Consider the following 17,322-nt stretch of genomic DNA (forward strand, 5'->3'; position numbering starts at 1 on the left):
TACAGTTTATCAGTTTCTTTTGTGCTGGGGGAGCTAAAAAGTACTTTAGATGCAGCTTCCCAAGTGCAGGGTAGAGGGTGCTAACTGCTTTCCCTGATCCACTGGCTTGTGGATGTGGCCCAGCCTTTGTCACTGGAAGATGACTAGTTGATCCCTACTTTGTATCAGTGCTTGGATTTGTTCTATTGTAGGGGCAAGATTCTGCATTTGTCCTTGCTGAACTACAAATTGTTTTCACTTCCATCTGTCAAAGTTGCTTGACACACATTGGAAATGTTAGTATGTGATGGCAAAACACACTGATTATGGAGAGTTGGAGTCCCTGGCTGTACAAAATGGAAGACTCCCTGCTTTATAGATAGGTAACTGAAGGAAGCAGACACTAAATTTGTCCTTCAGTTGGCTAATACAGTATCTTGTAGTGTTAGATGCCAAAGGGTATTTGGTGCATTCACACAAGGCCTGACCGAGGTACCTGAAGGGCATCCATACTCTTCTGGAGTGGCAGCTAGAAAATGAATGGGTTTTTGCAGTCTGGTCAAAATGGTAGTAAATATGGTGTTCGAGGCAGCTTAATACAATCATAAATTGATCTATTTTATTGGAAATACTGCCTTTCATAAAGCTTTGAATAACATTGTGCAAGTACATAAACAGATGATGGTAGGCTTTCAGTTTCCTTTCAAACATCAAAATCAGGGAGATCTGTTTTATACTGCTCTGAGTTCAGTAGAACTCATACAAAATCTGGTTTTCAAACTTACCAGGATTTAAATGGGGGTATTATTACTCAGCCTTTTATCTTAAGAAATGTATTGTCAGATAAGAAGCTTTGTAAGAACAGTTTTTCCCCCCTTTATTTTCTGTACCCTTCCTGAAGCAGGAAGGGGTGGACCAGTAGTGTGATAAGTGAGATAACCTTGTGTTTGTAAAATCTTTTTTGAAATGCTTTCTATCCTGTTAACAGTCATTATCAGAAACACTGTCAAATGTAGTATTTTGAATACCAGGCATTTTGCACACTTTACTTTCACTTAATTAAATAAACTGGTTCCTTTAATGTTTTACCTATTAGCCTGATTAGACTTCTAATTGCTTATCAAGGATTTGCAGAATTTGGTCAATTGGTTCGTAGCCATTAGAGGGGGCAAGTGCCTTCCTGCATGTGGAACAGGAGCCTGTGACAGTGCAGGGGTGTATGTGAGATGAGGTTTACAGAGTAGTTAAGTTACAGGTAAGCTTAAGTGGTAAAGTTTGAAAACATAGATATATTCTTGGACATACAAGCCTTTGACATGAAGAGGTCAAATTGTCCTGATGATTCTCTGTTTTTTCCAGCTGAGTGTCTGTTGGCTTGCAAAGGTTACTTCTGCTTACTTCAGTTTTTTCATATTTGCAAGTTTGAAGTACAGTCATTTATACCCCTCATGGCTGTCACTGTATGGCTGGAGATTTTTCATGTTTCAGGGAGGAGTACAAGCTTTCTCTCTCCCAATGGTGTTTTGCCTGACAGCAGCTTTATAAGTGGATTTTAATGTTTATTTTGTAAATATTTTTTCCTTTCTTGAAGCATTAATTTCCATAATTTTCTGTGGTTTGAATTTTTGACCTCTGATGTCTTTAAAGGCTTTGTTCTTGCTCAGTTTAGCTGTCTATCATAAGTAAGATCTGTGTCTTGTCTGTGAAATTGCTGTATGCCAAATAACAAAGAACTATTCTCTTTAAGGTTGCAGATCTGGATGATGAATTTGCTGAACTGGTTCTAGGAGAACACAGTGAAAATTTTGACTTAATATCAGCTGAGAAGGTAATTTTTACATTTCATTATTCATAAACAGGTGTTTCTAGCTGTTATTCCAAGGGGCTGGATTGGCACATGCAGATTATTCCTTTGGCACATGCAAATTATGATTTTGCAGTTTTATCAACAGAAAGAAATCACACCAGCTTTTGCAGTGAATTAAGAGTACTGTGAATTTAGAACAGAATGTATTTGAGTTTAGTATGAATTTTATACAAATGCCCTATGATTCTTGGGCATATTAGGCAGAGTTTTAAAAGTAGGATATGTTTGTTCAGGAAAGTGGGTTTGTTTTTTGTTTTGAAAATTTGACTGCTGCAAAAGAGCTTAGGTAAAGGTAAGTGGAACTTCCAGGTAGACTCAGTGCACTTTGTGACTGAGCTGCTGGTTCTTATGAACAAAAGTAGCATCTCAACCTATTTGAATTGTTTGGATCTTCACTCACTGCATGTTGAAAGCGTTGAGGTACAACATTCTGAATTAAAGGGACTATTAGAACAAGAACAGCTACAGAAGTGTATCAAATGTTTAGAAATCTTAAAAGCAGCGTCTTCTGTTTTAGCGTCTAAACATTTGGGTTTGTGGTTTGGAACTCACTAAAAGCAGTGAAAGGAGTTTGGATGAGTGGTGTTGTATTTACAAACATACTTTTTTTAAACACTTTGGGGATTTATTAGGAATATCTGATAGCTGGAGTGCAATTTAAGACTAAATTGTAGTTCGTGTGTTAACAGAAAATAGGGGTTTTTTTGCAGTTACAGTCTGCTATCCGGAGAGTCACACTAGCTCACAAAGCTGTCCCTGTCCTCTGTGGCAGTGCGCTGAAGAACAAAGGAGTGCAGCCACTACTGGATGCCATCACCATGTACTTGCCTGCACCTAATGAACGTTCATATGAGTTTCTGTAAGTACAGGTAGAAAAGGAGGTTCACAAACAAGGAAAAATAAATAGGAAAGCATAAAAGGAGAAAATAAAAGATGTTAACGAAGCATTCATATTCTTTAAAAATGTTTACTCTTTTTAGGTATTAAATAACATTAGAGGTGTGTGGACAGAAAAATACACTTGAATACTTAACCTACTTTGGTCAGTGCTACAGCATGCTACAGCATTTATCTTAAGCTGTCAAACTTGCACTTTAAAGTCTTTGTATTATCTGAGCATATTCTCATTTTACAAAAATGTGGTCTAGGGATCCTATTTAGTACTGACTGAATCATGTGACATCTTACAAGTCCTACTGGAGCTGGAACTGCTTTTTTGGTATAAATTACAATTTTTAAAATCTGCATCTATTAGTATTACAAGAAGAAACATATCATCCCTTAAATGAGTGGAAGTTTAGGTAACTGTGAGATTGAGTGGATTAATCCTACAGGTATGCATGTTGTTCTTTTTATTTTGCAGGCAATGGTACAAGGATGACCTGTGTGCCCTAGCATTTAAAGTTCTCCATGATAAATGTCGTGGACCACTAGTTTTTGTTCGTGTTTACTCGGGTTCACTGAAACCTCAGTCAGCTGTATATAATATTAACAAAAGTTGCACGTAAGTAAGCTGTGGTTTTAATGTAGAATTGCAATGTCTGTTGAAGTCCCAAATAATACAAGAGTTTAATTTTTAGAGAGAGAATGAGCCGGCTGCTCCTGCCTTTTGCTGATCAGCACATTGAAATACCATCACTGATGCCTGGCAACATTGCTCTTACCGTTGGGTTAAAACAGGTAATGAAAAATACTGACTCTGTAAGGGAGCTTGTTTCACTAGTGTGCTTTCTACTTCTGTGGTATTATATCTTAGATATGTTCTTGATAATGTTGTCAGTATGTAAACTTATTTGAAGTGCATGTACATGTACTTCCTCCTAAAATGAAAAATTGCAATGTACAGATGTTAGTAATTGAACTGGAAGCTGCAGTGCTGATTGGAAAGCTGAAGGTGTGTTTTATTAGGGTTCGAGCATATATTTATAAGTCTTAAAATACAGTGTAATGCCACAACGAGACCTACTGTGGGGATGGAGAAGGATGTTCCAAATAATTTACCCAAAAGCAACAGTTCAAGTTCAAACAAATCTGTTTCGTGCTTGCTTCTATTAGTTTAATAATGCAGTGTTTTATTATCTAAACAGGTTACCGGAATCTTGTTTGTTTTCTAAAATGTAATCGGCTTTGGCATGCATTTTGGTTTTGGGATTTTTGTTAGGTTTTTGTTGTTTTTTTTTTCCACATCACCACCTCTTCCCCTCCTGTGTCTTGTGGCTCACTGGTGCTGATCCGTAGAGTGCCACTGGAGATACCATAGTGTCATCAAAGGCTTCAGCAGTCGCTGCAGCTCGCCGAGCTGGAAGGGATACTGGGGAGAAGAAGAGGTCTACAAGTGATGTAGACAGCCTTCTGCTGGCAGGTGTTGAGATCCCTGACCCTGTCTTCTTCTGTACTATTGAACCTCCTTCAATGGCCAAACAACAAGGTACAATGAAGCTACCTGGCTGACGTGAACGATTTGCACAGATTTATCAGTCAGTGATCCTTTTGATGTTTTGCACTGATGCTGTATTTTAGATCCTGGTTATTGATATCCTTTGCTATTACTACATCAAGCAGTACTAGTATTAGTACTTTTCTGGTTTTTGTGCCTAGAAAAATAATGGTTTTTCATTTAGATATAAGAGATAGAGGCACTCATGCTGAGTTTTGCTGCAGTCACACTGATGTGCTGTACGTATGTCCTGAGTACAAATTACCTGGAAATGTCGGGGATTTTTCAGTTGGCATTTGCAGTTTTATTACTCTCTGATGTAATGTCTTCACTTAGCAAGACTTCTCTGTGTCTAGTTAGGGTTCATCCATGCAGTGTGAGCTGCAGTCTTACTGTCTTCCCAGCAGACTGTACCAGAGGACTTGATTATTTGACACTTTTTGGAAAAAACCTTTCAACTCTGTATCTTTATTCTAACAAAGCTGAGCATGGTTGGGAGTGAAGAGGAGGGGGGATAAATACCAGTGTAGTGGAATGAAGCAAGGTAGAACAGAGATTGGGAGCAACGTGTCTGTAGGCTGAGCAACTGGGTTGTAAAATATTACTGATTTTGGAGGGTTGGATGTTTTAGTTTACTTTTGTTTGTTTTTTTCCCCCAAAGACTGTAAGACAGATAAATGCAGTCTCAGCTCTTAGTTTATCATTCTGTAGCTGCTTTCCTCAGCAGTTAAGATAATGGGGAATCAGGAAAAAAACAGTATCTGTATTTGCATTTGAACTTTTCATGTTCAACTCACATTTAAGTAAATCATGTAACAGTTGGAAATTTATCTGTACAAAGGGATCAATACTTTTTATTGACTTTATGAATCATTTATAGGTTCTAACCTGTTTCCATACAAACACAAAATATCACTCTGAAAATAGTACGTCAAATAATTAAATTAAAGCACTCTGTAGTGCAGTTGCTTTGTGTGAGAAAATCAGAAGTTGCAGATTACTTGTAATTTGGCTTGACTTTGTTTTGCCAAAATCTGTGCTTCTCTAGGGTCCTTTTGCTGGCTTTGAGAATAAGATTTGACCTTATGAGGAAAGTGATACCTAGGCACTTTATGTAATTCTCAAACTCCTGAAGTCACTTTAGATATAATGTTTGATATTTATGTACAGACTTGGATAATGCATTGAGCTGCCTTCAGCGTGAAGATCCAAGTTTAAAAGTGAAGATAGATCCTGACACAGGACAAGTAAGATGAATCTTCTACTACTCCCCTTATAAGCAAGTTTTATTTTAAAGATGTCAGGTTAGTTCATCTGCATATTGAGATTTTCTTGAATAAAAAGGACTCTCTAAATGTTGTCTATACAAAGTTCTGTGTGTGAAACTAAAATGGAGCCTTGTGCAGTTGTGCTTTACAGAATAAAGGAAATCACCCTGTGCTCTGCATGTTTTTGACAGTTCTGTATTTCAAAAAATTTGAATTACACAGATTTTAAGATTACCTTTTTTATAGTGGTTACAGTAGTGGTGACTACCTTCTCACTTAACGTGGTAATGTCAGATGACTTATAGCAGTGTTTTCCCTCTAGGGTCCTTAGAATATGAAGTATTTACAGTTTTTGACAGTTCAAAGCATGCAAGTTTTTGCTTAAAGCATTTGTAATAAAACCTGGGTTTTGCATATTTTTCCACTTTTCTCTCAACTGTTTTCTCACCAGACTATCCTCTGTGGCATGGGAGAACTACACATAGAAATCATTCATGACCGAATCAAACGTGAATATGGAATTGAGACTTATTTGGGACCTCTTCAAATAGCATACCGAGAAACCATCTTAAGTGCTGCCCAAGTTACAGGTAAAATGAGTAAATGGAAACAACATCTTGTTTTTGGATTTGTAACTTGATGTACTTTAAATGATATATGACTAACTTTCAGATTAATTTTACGTATTAGGGTTTGTTGTTTTTTTTTCAAATGACTGTTTCACCATTTTTCCCTCCTCCTTGCAGATATATTGGACAAAACAGTAGGAGATAAACGACACTTTGTAACTGCAGAGTTAGAGGTGAGACCCAGGTCAGGGGACAGAGCAGGGACAAAACCCATCATCAACTATGCTGAGAGTGTTATTGAAGTACTACCCCAAGAACTCCAAGGAGCTATAGAAAATGGAATCATGAATTCATGCATTCAAGGTAAAGGAAGTGCTATGACAGCTATACTAGTCTAATTTTTATAAGAAAGTCTAATTTTTATAAGAAGCAATTTGTTCCTAGAAGGAAACACTCCTTGACATCTTGAAAACTTAAAAGTAGTATGTACTAACATGTATGTAAGATGCAAAGGAAAATTATGACATTTCCTTAACTACAAAAATTGCGGAACACTCTTCCCTATTCCAGGAGTGGAAGTCAGCATCCTTTGGTTTGGTTTTTTGGTTGATTTCATCTCAGCCACTCTAAAGTGAACTTGGAGTTCTTCTGGTTCATTTTTTAATCTGATATTAAAAGATAAGTAAAAGATAAGGTGTTTACTTGATGACAGAAGTGGTTTCAGAGGCAAATATATACACACCACATTATTAATGTAAGTGATGCATTTTTTGCAAATACATAAAATCCATGAGTTTTCAATAAAGCCTTACCTAATTTCAAAAGGAGGGCTTTCTAAAGGACTGAGTGTGTCCTTGACTTTTGACTAAAAATAGGAAGTATTAAATAACAAGTGGCCAAAGAGCTCTTACAGTAAAATTAACAGGTAGTGGATTGACAAATGAGAATTACTCTATATGAAGTGTTTTTTCCATGTTGCTGTGTGGAATTGGAAAGCATCTCCCATCTCTGGAATGACTCTTAACTGTGTGCTTTCTTCATGCCCCTTGAAGACACTTTGGAATTGTGCTGTCTTCAGCCTAAAATTGATGCCATTAAGTGCTTAAAATACCCAGAAAGACTGGGTAAGAAAAAAGCAATGTGTTTTATCTCAGATGTATTTCAGGCCTCACATCCAGTTTGGTCTGGTTGAGAGTCCCTGGGTTGGAGAGAGATAAGCTGTCTGAGATGCTAGATGTCATTCATTCTTTATGGAATTAACCCTGGAGTTGTGGTGGTGGGTTAGTATCAGGCTTTGCTGTGATCATATTGTGTTGAAAAGGAACATATAGAAAATACTCTGTCTTCTGGTTTAACAAAAGGTTTCACTACTTTTTCAAATGAGGTCGTTTCAATAGATAAGTTTTAGATACTGTAGTGTATTTTTTAGAAGCTTCATTTTTGGGAACAACTGTATAGATGAGCACACTCAGGAACTTACTGTTCTCAGACCTATCTATGCTTTTGGTAAAGAGAGTAAGAAAGTATTCCTTTGTCACTTCTGGCAAAGCTAGGTAATGACAGAATCACAGAATGAGGAACACAACCACTAGTCACATCCTTTCAGGAGTGGATAGGGAAGGAGAGAGCAAAGTGAGAGGCTTTAATCCTGAAATTTTTTTTGCATCTCTTAATATTCTGAAAAACAAATCTGCTTTCTTCTTTCTCCTCTTCTACACTGGCCCACCCAGGACCTCTGCTTGGATTCCCAGTTCAGGATATAGATGTGACAGTGCAATCACTGACAGTGCACCCAGACACCTCCCACACAATGGTATCAGCCTGTGTCTCCCGTTGCATGCAAAAGGTACAGTGAAACAGTAAGCTGCTGTAGAATACAGCAGCATGATATACTGCTGAGAAAATCTGTATGTACCAGTATCTGGTACCTGATCTTCTCTGACAGTGTAATGCCCTTGATGAGAACTTTACAGATTTTGAAAGTAAAGAATTCAAGAGAATTCGAAAAGAAATGTTAGCTTCACGATAGAAGTACCTATAATGTCAACTTTATTTTAAACAAAAAACCAAAATCCCCCAGAGTACAGTGACATAATTTCCCTTCCTTTCTATGTAGGCTTTGAAGAAAGCTGGTATACAAATACTGGAGCCCCTGATGAACCTAGAAATCACAGTAAGTGAAGATCATCTCAGTGCAGCACTTGCTGATCTTGCACAGCGGAGAGGTAGTATTCAGGAAATCCAAAGTCGTCAGGATAACAGAGTTGTGGTTGCTGCTGTTCCGCTTGCAGAAATGATGGTATGTGATTACCTTACTAATGGTAAAACTAGTTTTTTTTATATGCTTAAAAAATGGCTTCAGTTCACTTTTTGTTATGGGTAAGTAAGAATAAAATGCATGGGGTTTTTTACTGTATTTTAATTATTGAAGGTCTGAAGGAAGCACCCACAAATCTAGTAGTGTTCTTTTGCCCAGTTCAGATTGTTAAACCAGCACATACTCAAGTGTAAGTCAAAGAAAGAGTAAGTACTACTAGAACAGGTTTTACAGGGAATAGTTTTTTAAAAATATTGACTCATGCCTGTATTGCACTTTTTATAGATTAATATTAAAAAATTAACTTAGTCGTATGTTGTAGTGTATTTCTGACTCTCTCTCTCTCTCTCTGTGGTCTAAGCAGCTTTCTATGGTAACTTATCTTCCCTTTATCCTAAACCGACTGACATATCTTCTCCATTTTGTCCAGGGCTACTCAACGGTTCTGCGTTCTTTAACATCAGGCTCAGCAACCTTCACATTGGAGCTTGCCAGTTATCAAGCCCTGAACAGTCAAGAGCAAAGTGCACTTCTTCAGAGGAGGATGGGGTTGGTGTGATCACTTTACTCTGTAGAACGGTGTTTTCTATCCTCCATGTTAAATATTTTCACAGGTACACCAGTATGTTCGCCTGGGACTAACTGGTGGCGGTAAATGATGAGTCAGCAGCCATATAAACAGACTGGGCTCTTAACTGTCCAAGGGGGAAAGTTTAAGAGCCTGTTCTAATGGCACTGCAGAGATTAAACCATAACGTGTTGCTTTGCAACTTTTATCTTACAGATAAGATCTGTAATGAGAAGCGATGCACATCCTTTTCATGGAAGTGAGCACTTAAGTGCACCTTAGTCCTTAGTGTGCCACAAGAACTTTCTTAATTTAGTAAATGAAGTTTGTGAAGTTTGTCTATCAGTGAAATAACTTTACAGTTTTGGCAGTCTGTATCATGATTTGTTTTCACCTGAATGAAAGTATATGTAAATAAGCACTTTAAACAGTACAACTTAAGTGTTACTTCTTGTACTGGTATGTACTGTAACTAATTATGGACCAGAGTTCAGGACTGGGTCTAACTTCTACCTGAGTTTGCTTTAGCAAGTAAGTGAAATGGATACTTCTGCAAATTGAGTAAGATCTGTGCAAAAAAAATACAAGAAAGAGTTCTTCCATGACAGTAATCCCTGCCTACCACCCTGGAATATATCTTGAGGGAGGATTTTTTTTTTTGTTTTTTTACCTTTAGGAATGAGTGAATTAAGCTGTAATAGTCCTGATTTGCTATGAGCTGCAATTATCTGGTTACCTAGAAAACTGGCAAATGATAAGATACCTTGAAATAAAAAAGATAGTTTGCTCTTTATTTAAATGGGGTCTTAGCTTTATTTTTCTCAACTTTAGAATGTAAAGAAACTGGAATTAATAACTGTCGTATCAAGTTTCAGGATTTCTCAGTGAAGAATCCCAATTTCTAAAAGCCTAAAACCAACCACTTTTACTCCAACAAGGTTATCAAAGAATTTTATTTTAAAAGTGAAAATTTTAAGTCTTGATTCAAATACATATTCATCCCCTGAGGCACTTCAGGTTGTTGAGGAGAAGTCTTTGCAGCAGTTACGGCCCTCTCGCTTCATGGGCACAATATCCAACAAACACCGGTTCAGCTGCTATGCCACGGCTGTTAAAATAAAGTGGAATGTACATGACTGTAATCAAACAACTGGCTTTTTGTATAGGCGGGAAGAGAGATACTGGCACTCCATTCTGTAAACAAAACTATGTCCAAGAAATAACAGATGGCCTCTGCAGGGAGTGAAAAGGGGCCCTATTCTACTCCTAATTGTACTTTGCTTTTCTGTTTCAATCAGAGGTACCACGATATTGGCAAACATGTTAAGGAAGTTTAAATTCAGGACCCAGTTGTCTTGATGTTCTGCAAAATTTACAGCTTTTATTGAAAAGAAGTCATAGGAAAGAACATGCAAATATAAATCAGTTGACATTTGCATACTCTCCCCGCTCCTGACCCTAATGTTTCTTCCATATGCAGCTCTAATTATGTAATTTTAATTCGTATTTAGGGGTAGCCAGAATTTCTTCCAGCTTACACTATCATAAATTAGTCTGTTCTCATGTGGCTTTAAAAACAAACTAACCAAGCCCTTGTATTTTATGATGATACAGTAATATAGTTTAAAAAGAATTTTCAGAGTTAAAGAAGTTGTAGTCAAAATTCTGCTTCTTGAATATTTAAGAACTAGATACTACTGCTACTAGTGTTTAAAAGTGCTGCAGTGGAAGAAACTGAATAATGAATTGGCTCAGCCAAACTATTGCTGCCCCAAAGCAAGACCTGCTCTAAAGGGGCTGGTGTCTAGGTCTCTGGAATATATGCCCACCTTTTTGTTTCCTTTCTCCCATCATCATTTCAGTTTAGGCTGCTGTGTCCTAGGGGAAGTTGAATTCAGATCTGAACAGTAGCTACTGCTTTCATGCAGTGGCCTCAACCTTTGATAGGCTAGTTATTGTTCATCCAGAGACCACAACCTAGCTGTTACAAGTGCTACCCACCCGTGCCCTCGCTCCCTCATAACCAGCTGCAGAGCAAGCCAGAGCTGTTCATTCTGCTTGGAAAGGCTCTTTGGCCTCCTACAACTGCCATGGTCTCTGTATACACCATATATAAAAACATAAGTAGGAACACAAACCTTTTCCCACACACTAAGACTACAATAGCCTGATATTAAATCAGCTCTTTGAGTTCATACAATTGTAAGGAAGCTCTGTTTACGTGAAAGGCAACAGAACTACAGCTCCAAGGAATGTTTATTTCATCACTGGAAAGGGGATGGTTTCTCTAGTGTATTTCTTGTTCAAAACCCGTATCAAAAGAATCATTTAAGCAGGACGTGTCCTTTTATTGAGGTAGTCAGTTTCTAACAGGAATAGTTCACCCTAAGGCAGCAAAGCAGTTTTTCCTTAAACTAGTTTCTGGTGCTGAAATGTGCAATAAGTACAGGGAGTAGTGCTTAGTCTGCCCCTGCATCTCTCATGCCAGCACCACAAGAGCAGCTGTCATCAGCTGGCCAGCTCCCTGTACAGCAATACAAGTACCAGTGTTAAGAAGATGGAGATGCAGCATTAACCAGGTCCACATATAACAGGGCTTACTTCACTGTAAAACCCTAGTCCTAGTGGTACAGCCACTGTACACTTCACTGTTCAGCTGTACTCGTGTTTTCCCTGAGTCCCCATCAAGAGATGCACCATCCTGTTAAATAATAGGGCATAAGTTTTTTAAGCCCTTTAATCTTGTTTTTAACATGTATTTGTTAACTCCCTCAATGTATTTATTTTTCTTATGACTGAGGAAGATAGCACAATTTATATATAAGTATTTTCCTAAGCATTATTTTAAGCCAGCTTGAAATTAAGCCATCAAGTCAAAACTTACAGGTCCTTTAGTCACTCTTGATTAATTAAGGAGCTAGTGTGTACTATAAGCTAAATGCCAGTGATTCCAACAGATAATCATTCTAAGACACCTATAGGGATACAGGCAGAGTGCCTCAGTTTTAACTGCTGACTATAACTGCTTTTGTATCCTGTTCTCTAAAAAGCTGATTTCTGTCTACCTTGAAATACTTCCACACAGTGTTGAGATTTTCAGTAATTGTCATAAACTTCTGCAGAGAAATAAAACAGCATGTTTCATGCTTTCTGCAGTCCAACTATGCAGCAGCATTTGGGAAAACCTAAAAAGCTCTCTGATTGTCTATTTTAAAAGTGGAGTCAACCTTGGACTTAAAACCTAGGCATCGCTCATATGTACTGCTGTGAATATACAAAGACAGCACTAGCAATAATTAACCAGGAACTTGTCTAGGTACTTTTTAGGAAACAACTGCAGGGAAGAATGTGTTATGACTGCTGTAAACAAAGTCAGTTCATAAAGGGATTATAATGTATCAGAGATTCCTTAACCACCCCTTTCAGACCCTGAACTAAGGCAACACCTGAAAGAATAGCTTGATCACCTCTAAGGCAAACAGGTCCACTTGATTACCTGTGGCAGGTCTTTAATTATTATTTGTAATAAATAACACCACTGTTTTTTAAAAATAAAGTTTTTCTTATGTCACTGTACTCCCACATACCCTTTAATATCCTTTTTGACTGAAATAAGTCAATCATGGTGTAAAGTTTTCGTTTAGAGGAAAGAGAAACATAGATTTCACTGAAAAAGTTCTGAAAATGTTAGTTGTGAAACTATCTAGAACTCTTGTCTTAATACATCTTTCTTCCTCTTCTGTGGATACAAACCACACTCTCTCTCTTCCCTTCATTTCCAGGCCAGCAGTTTAGGCCTGTACTTCTATTCCATTGGTTATAAGACATGAGTGCCAAGATACACTGTAGCCACTAAATCTTACCGGAGCATGCGGCAGCGATGATTCGTCAGCCTCCTGTAGGCATCCTGCAAATTGGTCACATTCCTGCTGCTCCAGAGTCTTTCCCCTACAGCACTTGCTCGAGGCCTGTAAAGGTACACTAAGTTTTAGAATATGTGTGGTCTATAACCAAGAATGGATAAAAATTTTTTATAGCTGCTCAGGTTCAGCACAGAGAACTGTTATCACTATCATATAGTTCTGTTGAATTAAGATCCTTGTAGCTGACTTTTGAAAATCAAATGGTAAAGCAGTTCATACCATAATCTTGGTGTCAGGTTAGTTGCATCCACAAATTCCCCCCACAGACAGGCCTCTCCACCTATTAAAAGTTTCTTCTGTTCTTCAGATCCTGAATTCAAAGCAGAAAGTCAGAATTTTTATTTTTCCAGAAGATGGGAACATATCAACAATTTTATTTTCTAATACTTAGAGAGGATTGATGTTCAGATGTTTGTTTGATCATATAAAACTATCTTGAGCACTAACTTAACATTTTGGTAGTCTTGTTACTGAATGTGAGAACCACTAGGCCATTTGCCCAGAGAAGTCATTTCTCCTCTCTTTCAGAAAGTATTGTACCTTTATCCCCTGAAGGCATTCCTCAGAGATATCAGTCCTGATGTAAACTGTTCATTCTATCACATGTAGAAACATTCCTTGAAAAAAACACTTAGTCAGGTGTTCTCCCTAATCAGCTCCAAGATCTACCTTGCACAAAATGAAAGTCCCATGGAAAGCATGTTTGTATCAGCTTTAGACAGAAGGAGAGAACATGTCTTCTACAAAAGTTTCACACTTTAGAAGCTTGCTAACATATGTCTCCCAGCAGCCATTTTGCACAACTCCACACCTAAGTATGATGCATCTGCCCATCTTGTCCATCATCCTGTCTCACACAAGCACCAGTATCAGATCTTAGGGAAGGTAACACCTTTCCCAGTGAGAAGTGCAAAGTTCCTTTTTTAAAAAAATTTAAGAATTTTCCAGAGTTCTAGTGGACATTAAATTCCTTTGATTATACTATAATCACAGTGACAGAACGACCACCCTAAACAGCCTTATTCTTTCCATTTACACCTTACTATAACCAAAAAATTTCATGCACAGAACATGCATATAAAAAAAGTAACTAACCAGGGAAGTTAAGTGGTTCAACACTGTAGTATTTTTTCCAGTCTTGCCCATAACTGATGTAGTCTAAGTACCAGGGTGCAGCCAAGACAGCAGGGAACCCAGCTCCAGTAACACTGCTCAGTTCACGAGCATAGTTGTTTGCCATCCACACTTGAACTACAGTGTCTGGTTTCAGCTAAAAGGGGATAAGACAAAACAAACAACCCCGGTCCCCCCCACAAAATCCATTAATGACAATCCTAATTACTGTTACCAGGAATAAAGGATCATGAATTTCAAAACTGGCTATTTTGTTTTGAAGAGGAACATTTTGGAAGCTATCTGTGGTCATCTCCCCCAAAGTCTAAAGCTAATTAGCTATTTGTTGATGTTAAACATAGCTCCTGTGAGTGAAGCCTAGGTTATACTATAGACAGTTAATGCTCTAAGAGGATTCCTACACCATGTATCTGACCAGCTCTTAAAAGCCAAGCACCTGGTGTTACTAGATGAGACACACAGTTGTGTGAGGGAAAAAAAAAAACAAACTCCTAGAAACTTCCCTACCCTTTACTCTGATGCTTTAAAACATATTAACTGTGTTCACCTTCAGAAAGCTCTTCAATGCTGATGTTCGTATTCCACCTATTTTACATGGTCAACAAATGATCATTTCAAAGGAGGCCCCACACCTGGGAAGACTTGCTAATGTCAGAAGACTTGCTTTAACTTTTAAGAGACACAAACAGACCTACTTAGTAGTCTACTTTGGAAGCCTCCCACAATATTGTGCTGTTTTACAAAAGTATCTTATTAGTTTTCCCATCTTACCTGTGCTTTGTGATCAAACACTTCTTGCCAGATGATTTGTCCTTTGTTATAGGAGGAAACAATGTCCAAAATCCTGGAATTTAGAAACTGGATCAGGTTTCTGAACTTCAATAAATACAGGCACTTGAAGTAGCAACATTTTCTACCCTAAGGCACATCTGACCTTTCCCATCACTGCATAGGGGACCATGACAAAGCAGGTTGTTCTAGTTTTGGTCTTCATTGCTCTTGAAGTCCATGCATATAACAGTGTGCATGTGCAGTAACACAAACTGATGTTCAGAACTACCAGCAACTCGTACAGGGTGACTAAATTCATGTTATTAAAGAAGGAGACAAATAAATGGCTACAAAATCTTTTCCTCCTCACCCTGTGCGCTGCCATTACTACAGATACCTAGTTTAAGACATCCAATACATTCATAGAGTGTGTACAACTAGCCTAGATATCTTTGCTGTATCGCACATTTTAAAGGTATGAACTTTACATTTGACATATTAAAAAAAAGTGGGTAGTCCCCAATGTGCCAATTTTTGAAAACAATATAGATACTACATCAGATTTAGTATCTGCACCTCAATGTCACTCCCAGATAGTGATTGTGAATAACCAAGCAAGAATAAAAAAAACTAACATACTTCTGAATATAGTAAGATTCCAATTTAGCATAGTCACTGCCAAAACCTTGCTTCTTCATGAACTCTTTCACTTCAGGGTTAGATTTCCTTAAATAATAACAAGAAAACAAGTTAAAGACTGGTTTTTGTTATGTTTTAAACCAGATTTCCCAAACATTTCCACCAACACACAGCACTAGATGGTGCCTTTGGCATGCCATAGCCTAGAATGCAAAACAAAGCAGAAGCAGCGGGCTAACATGACTTATATTTTAACAGTTTCATCCTGATTTGAAATAAAGCCAATAGTCCTAATTCTCTGGTAAAACTAGTAGAGTCTGTGTTCTGAAGTGGTCTCTGGCAGACTGCCTCAAACTCTCAAGAGCCCTGGGATTCCTGGCATCTCTGTGACTTGGTGGGAAGGTTCTCAGCAGGTCTGGGAACTCATCAATTTTGTGCTTTTACCACAAAAGCAAACCAGTAGTTCTGCGATAAAGCATTTGTCAGGAAGTTTTCTTTCTCTATAAAAATTGAATCAAGTCCTGAGTGTTCGGATTTGATGTTTAAAGAGAATCATCAAAATGTTCCAAATTCTGTACTATTAGTACAGAGCAAAGAGACTCCAAAATATTCAAAATCCACAACCAAATTAAGAACTCTATTACTACTGTTAATACAAACACAAAAGAATCAGTTTGGTAGTACTCAGTGTTAGCATATTTTCTGGAGGGCAGAACTCAATGGAAAGATCTACTTTAACATATAGTATTTAAATGTAAATTATCTAATACTTTTCTACCATATTAGTTCTCTTTCCTGCCAGGGTAATTTTCATAAAGAAATCATTTTGAGTACTTCAGCATTTGTGAAACTACTAGTCAAAGCAAAATTCTGCAAAACATCACTTGCTTGTTGAGAATCACAAATGCTCTGCTTGTAAATAATTATAGAAATAGGAGTGGAGATCTTCTGGTTATGCAGTGAAAACTGTCTGATGCCACTGAGTTCCATAATTAATGGATGTGGATAGGTTTAAGAGGCACTAGGTATTTGTTCTTTGAATTGTCACCATACCAGCAACTGAAGTCCACTTCATCTCCTCCTAAATGAATGTATGCATCTGGAAATACACTGCTGATCTCTTTGAAGAATTGAGTCATGAAGTCATAAGTTGTATTCAAAATGGGATTTACAGGTCCAAAGGACCCACTTGGCTGTCCTCCATTGTAACAAGGAGTGAGAAGATCTTTTTGACCTAGCAAAAACAATTAATAGAAGACATTCAGTTCCATGTTGCTATGCTAGCTTTACTAGCAGGAAGAAGCAGCTACCCATATTAAAAAGGTTAATATTCGTGACTTAAGTGCTAACCTATTCCAAGTATAATCAAACAGAGGCAGAATGAAATAAAACAACTTGGACAAGGTTGAAGAACCCTCTAACTGGCAATCAGGACTCTGACTTTCAGATTTGTGATTTAACAGACACTAATTTATGTAACATGTCACTATATCTGAAAAACAGCATTTGGATGACTACTTGAATAAAAAAAACTAATGGATTTAGGAAGAAAGCCAATTAGAAGAAAGCCAAGCATAATGAGTATGCTTCAGAGGCCTTTTTTCTCTTTTTATTACACTGCTTTGCTAACATCTAAGTCAATGTCCTTGTCATTGCCAGCCATGGCCAGTCTCTTCGCGAACGAAGAACCGGGGAAGGTCTTTACACCTTCCAGCCTGCGCATTGGATTTTTTAGGTGAGACACAGTGTGCGCGGAACTGAGCCCACCCTTTAATCCTGAGGTTCATCTGCCGGGGCCAAGCGAGCTTGGACGGTGGCAGCGAGGTCCTCAGGACGTAGATGGATTGCCT

General features: G+C 37.9%; 2 protein-coding genes across 3 annotated transcripts in view; one reads left to right on the forward strand and one right to left on the reverse strand.

Moving 5' to 3' along the window:
* The window catches only part of GFM2 (G elongation factor mitochondrial 2), a 16,608-nt gene extending 7,438 nt beyond the window's left edge, over nucleotides 1–9,170 (forward strand). Inside the window, exons 5-16 of the mRNA XM_027883847.1 lie at nucleotides 1,246–1,526; nucleotides 1,727–1,807; nucleotides 2,557–2,705; nucleotides 3,210–3,350; nucleotides 3,427–3,526; nucleotides 4,085–4,274; nucleotides 5,454–5,530; nucleotides 6,003–6,141; nucleotides 6,298–6,483; nucleotides 7,851–7,966; nucleotides 8,237–8,419; nucleotides 8,868–9,170. Of these exons, the coding sequence (XP_027739648.1) occupies nucleotides 1,246–1,526; nucleotides 1,727–1,807; nucleotides 2,557–2,705; nucleotides 3,210–3,350; nucleotides 3,427–3,526; nucleotides 4,085–4,274; nucleotides 5,454–5,530; nucleotides 6,003–6,141; nucleotides 6,298–6,483; nucleotides 7,851–7,966; nucleotides 8,237–8,419; nucleotides 8,868–8,996 (1,772 nt within the window). The 3' untranslated portion in view covers nucleotides 8,997–9,170. The remainder of the gene's footprint in view (nucleotides 1–1,245; nucleotides 1,527–1,726; nucleotides 1,808–2,556; nucleotides 2,706–3,209; nucleotides 3,351–3,426; nucleotides 3,527–4,084; nucleotides 4,275–5,453; nucleotides 5,531–6,002; nucleotides 6,142–6,297; nucleotides 6,484–7,850; nucleotides 7,967–8,236; nucleotides 8,420–8,867) is intronic.
* A 770-nt stretch (nucleotides 9,171–9,940) lies between these two features.
* Nucleotides 9,941–17,322, reverse strand: part of HEXB (hexosaminidase subunit beta) — a 17,665-nt gene continuing 10,283 nt past the window's right edge. For both annotated transcript variants that reach the window (XM_027883234.1, XM_027883241.1), the window contains 7 exons: nucleotides 16,526–16,706; nucleotides 15,473–15,559; nucleotides 14,834–14,906; nucleotides 14,024–14,198; nucleotides 13,148–13,238; nucleotides 12,869–12,973; nucleotides 9,941–10,113 (listed from right to left, as the gene is read on the reverse strand). In XM_027883234.1, the coding sequence (XP_027739035.1) occupies nucleotides 10,050–10,113; nucleotides 12,869–12,973; nucleotides 13,148–13,238; nucleotides 14,024–14,198; nucleotides 14,834–14,906; nucleotides 15,473–15,559; nucleotides 16,526–16,706 (776 nt within the window). In that variant the 3' untranslated portion in view covers nucleotides 9,941–10,049. The remainder of the gene's footprint in view (nucleotides 10,114–12,868; nucleotides 12,974–13,147; nucleotides 13,239–14,023; nucleotides 14,199–14,833; nucleotides 14,907–15,472; nucleotides 15,560–16,525; nucleotides 16,707–17,322) is intronic.

Source organism: Empidonax traillii, unplaced genomic scaffold (assembly GCF_003031625.1).
Source record: "Empidonax traillii isolate 1590-97213 ecotype Southwest subspecies unplaced genomic scaffold, ASM303162v1 scaffold8:size5222938, whole genome shotgun sequence".
In the NCBI taxonomy this organism is placed as follows: Eukaryota; Metazoa; Chordata; class Aves; order Passeriformes; family Tyrannidae; genus Empidonax; species Empidonax traillii.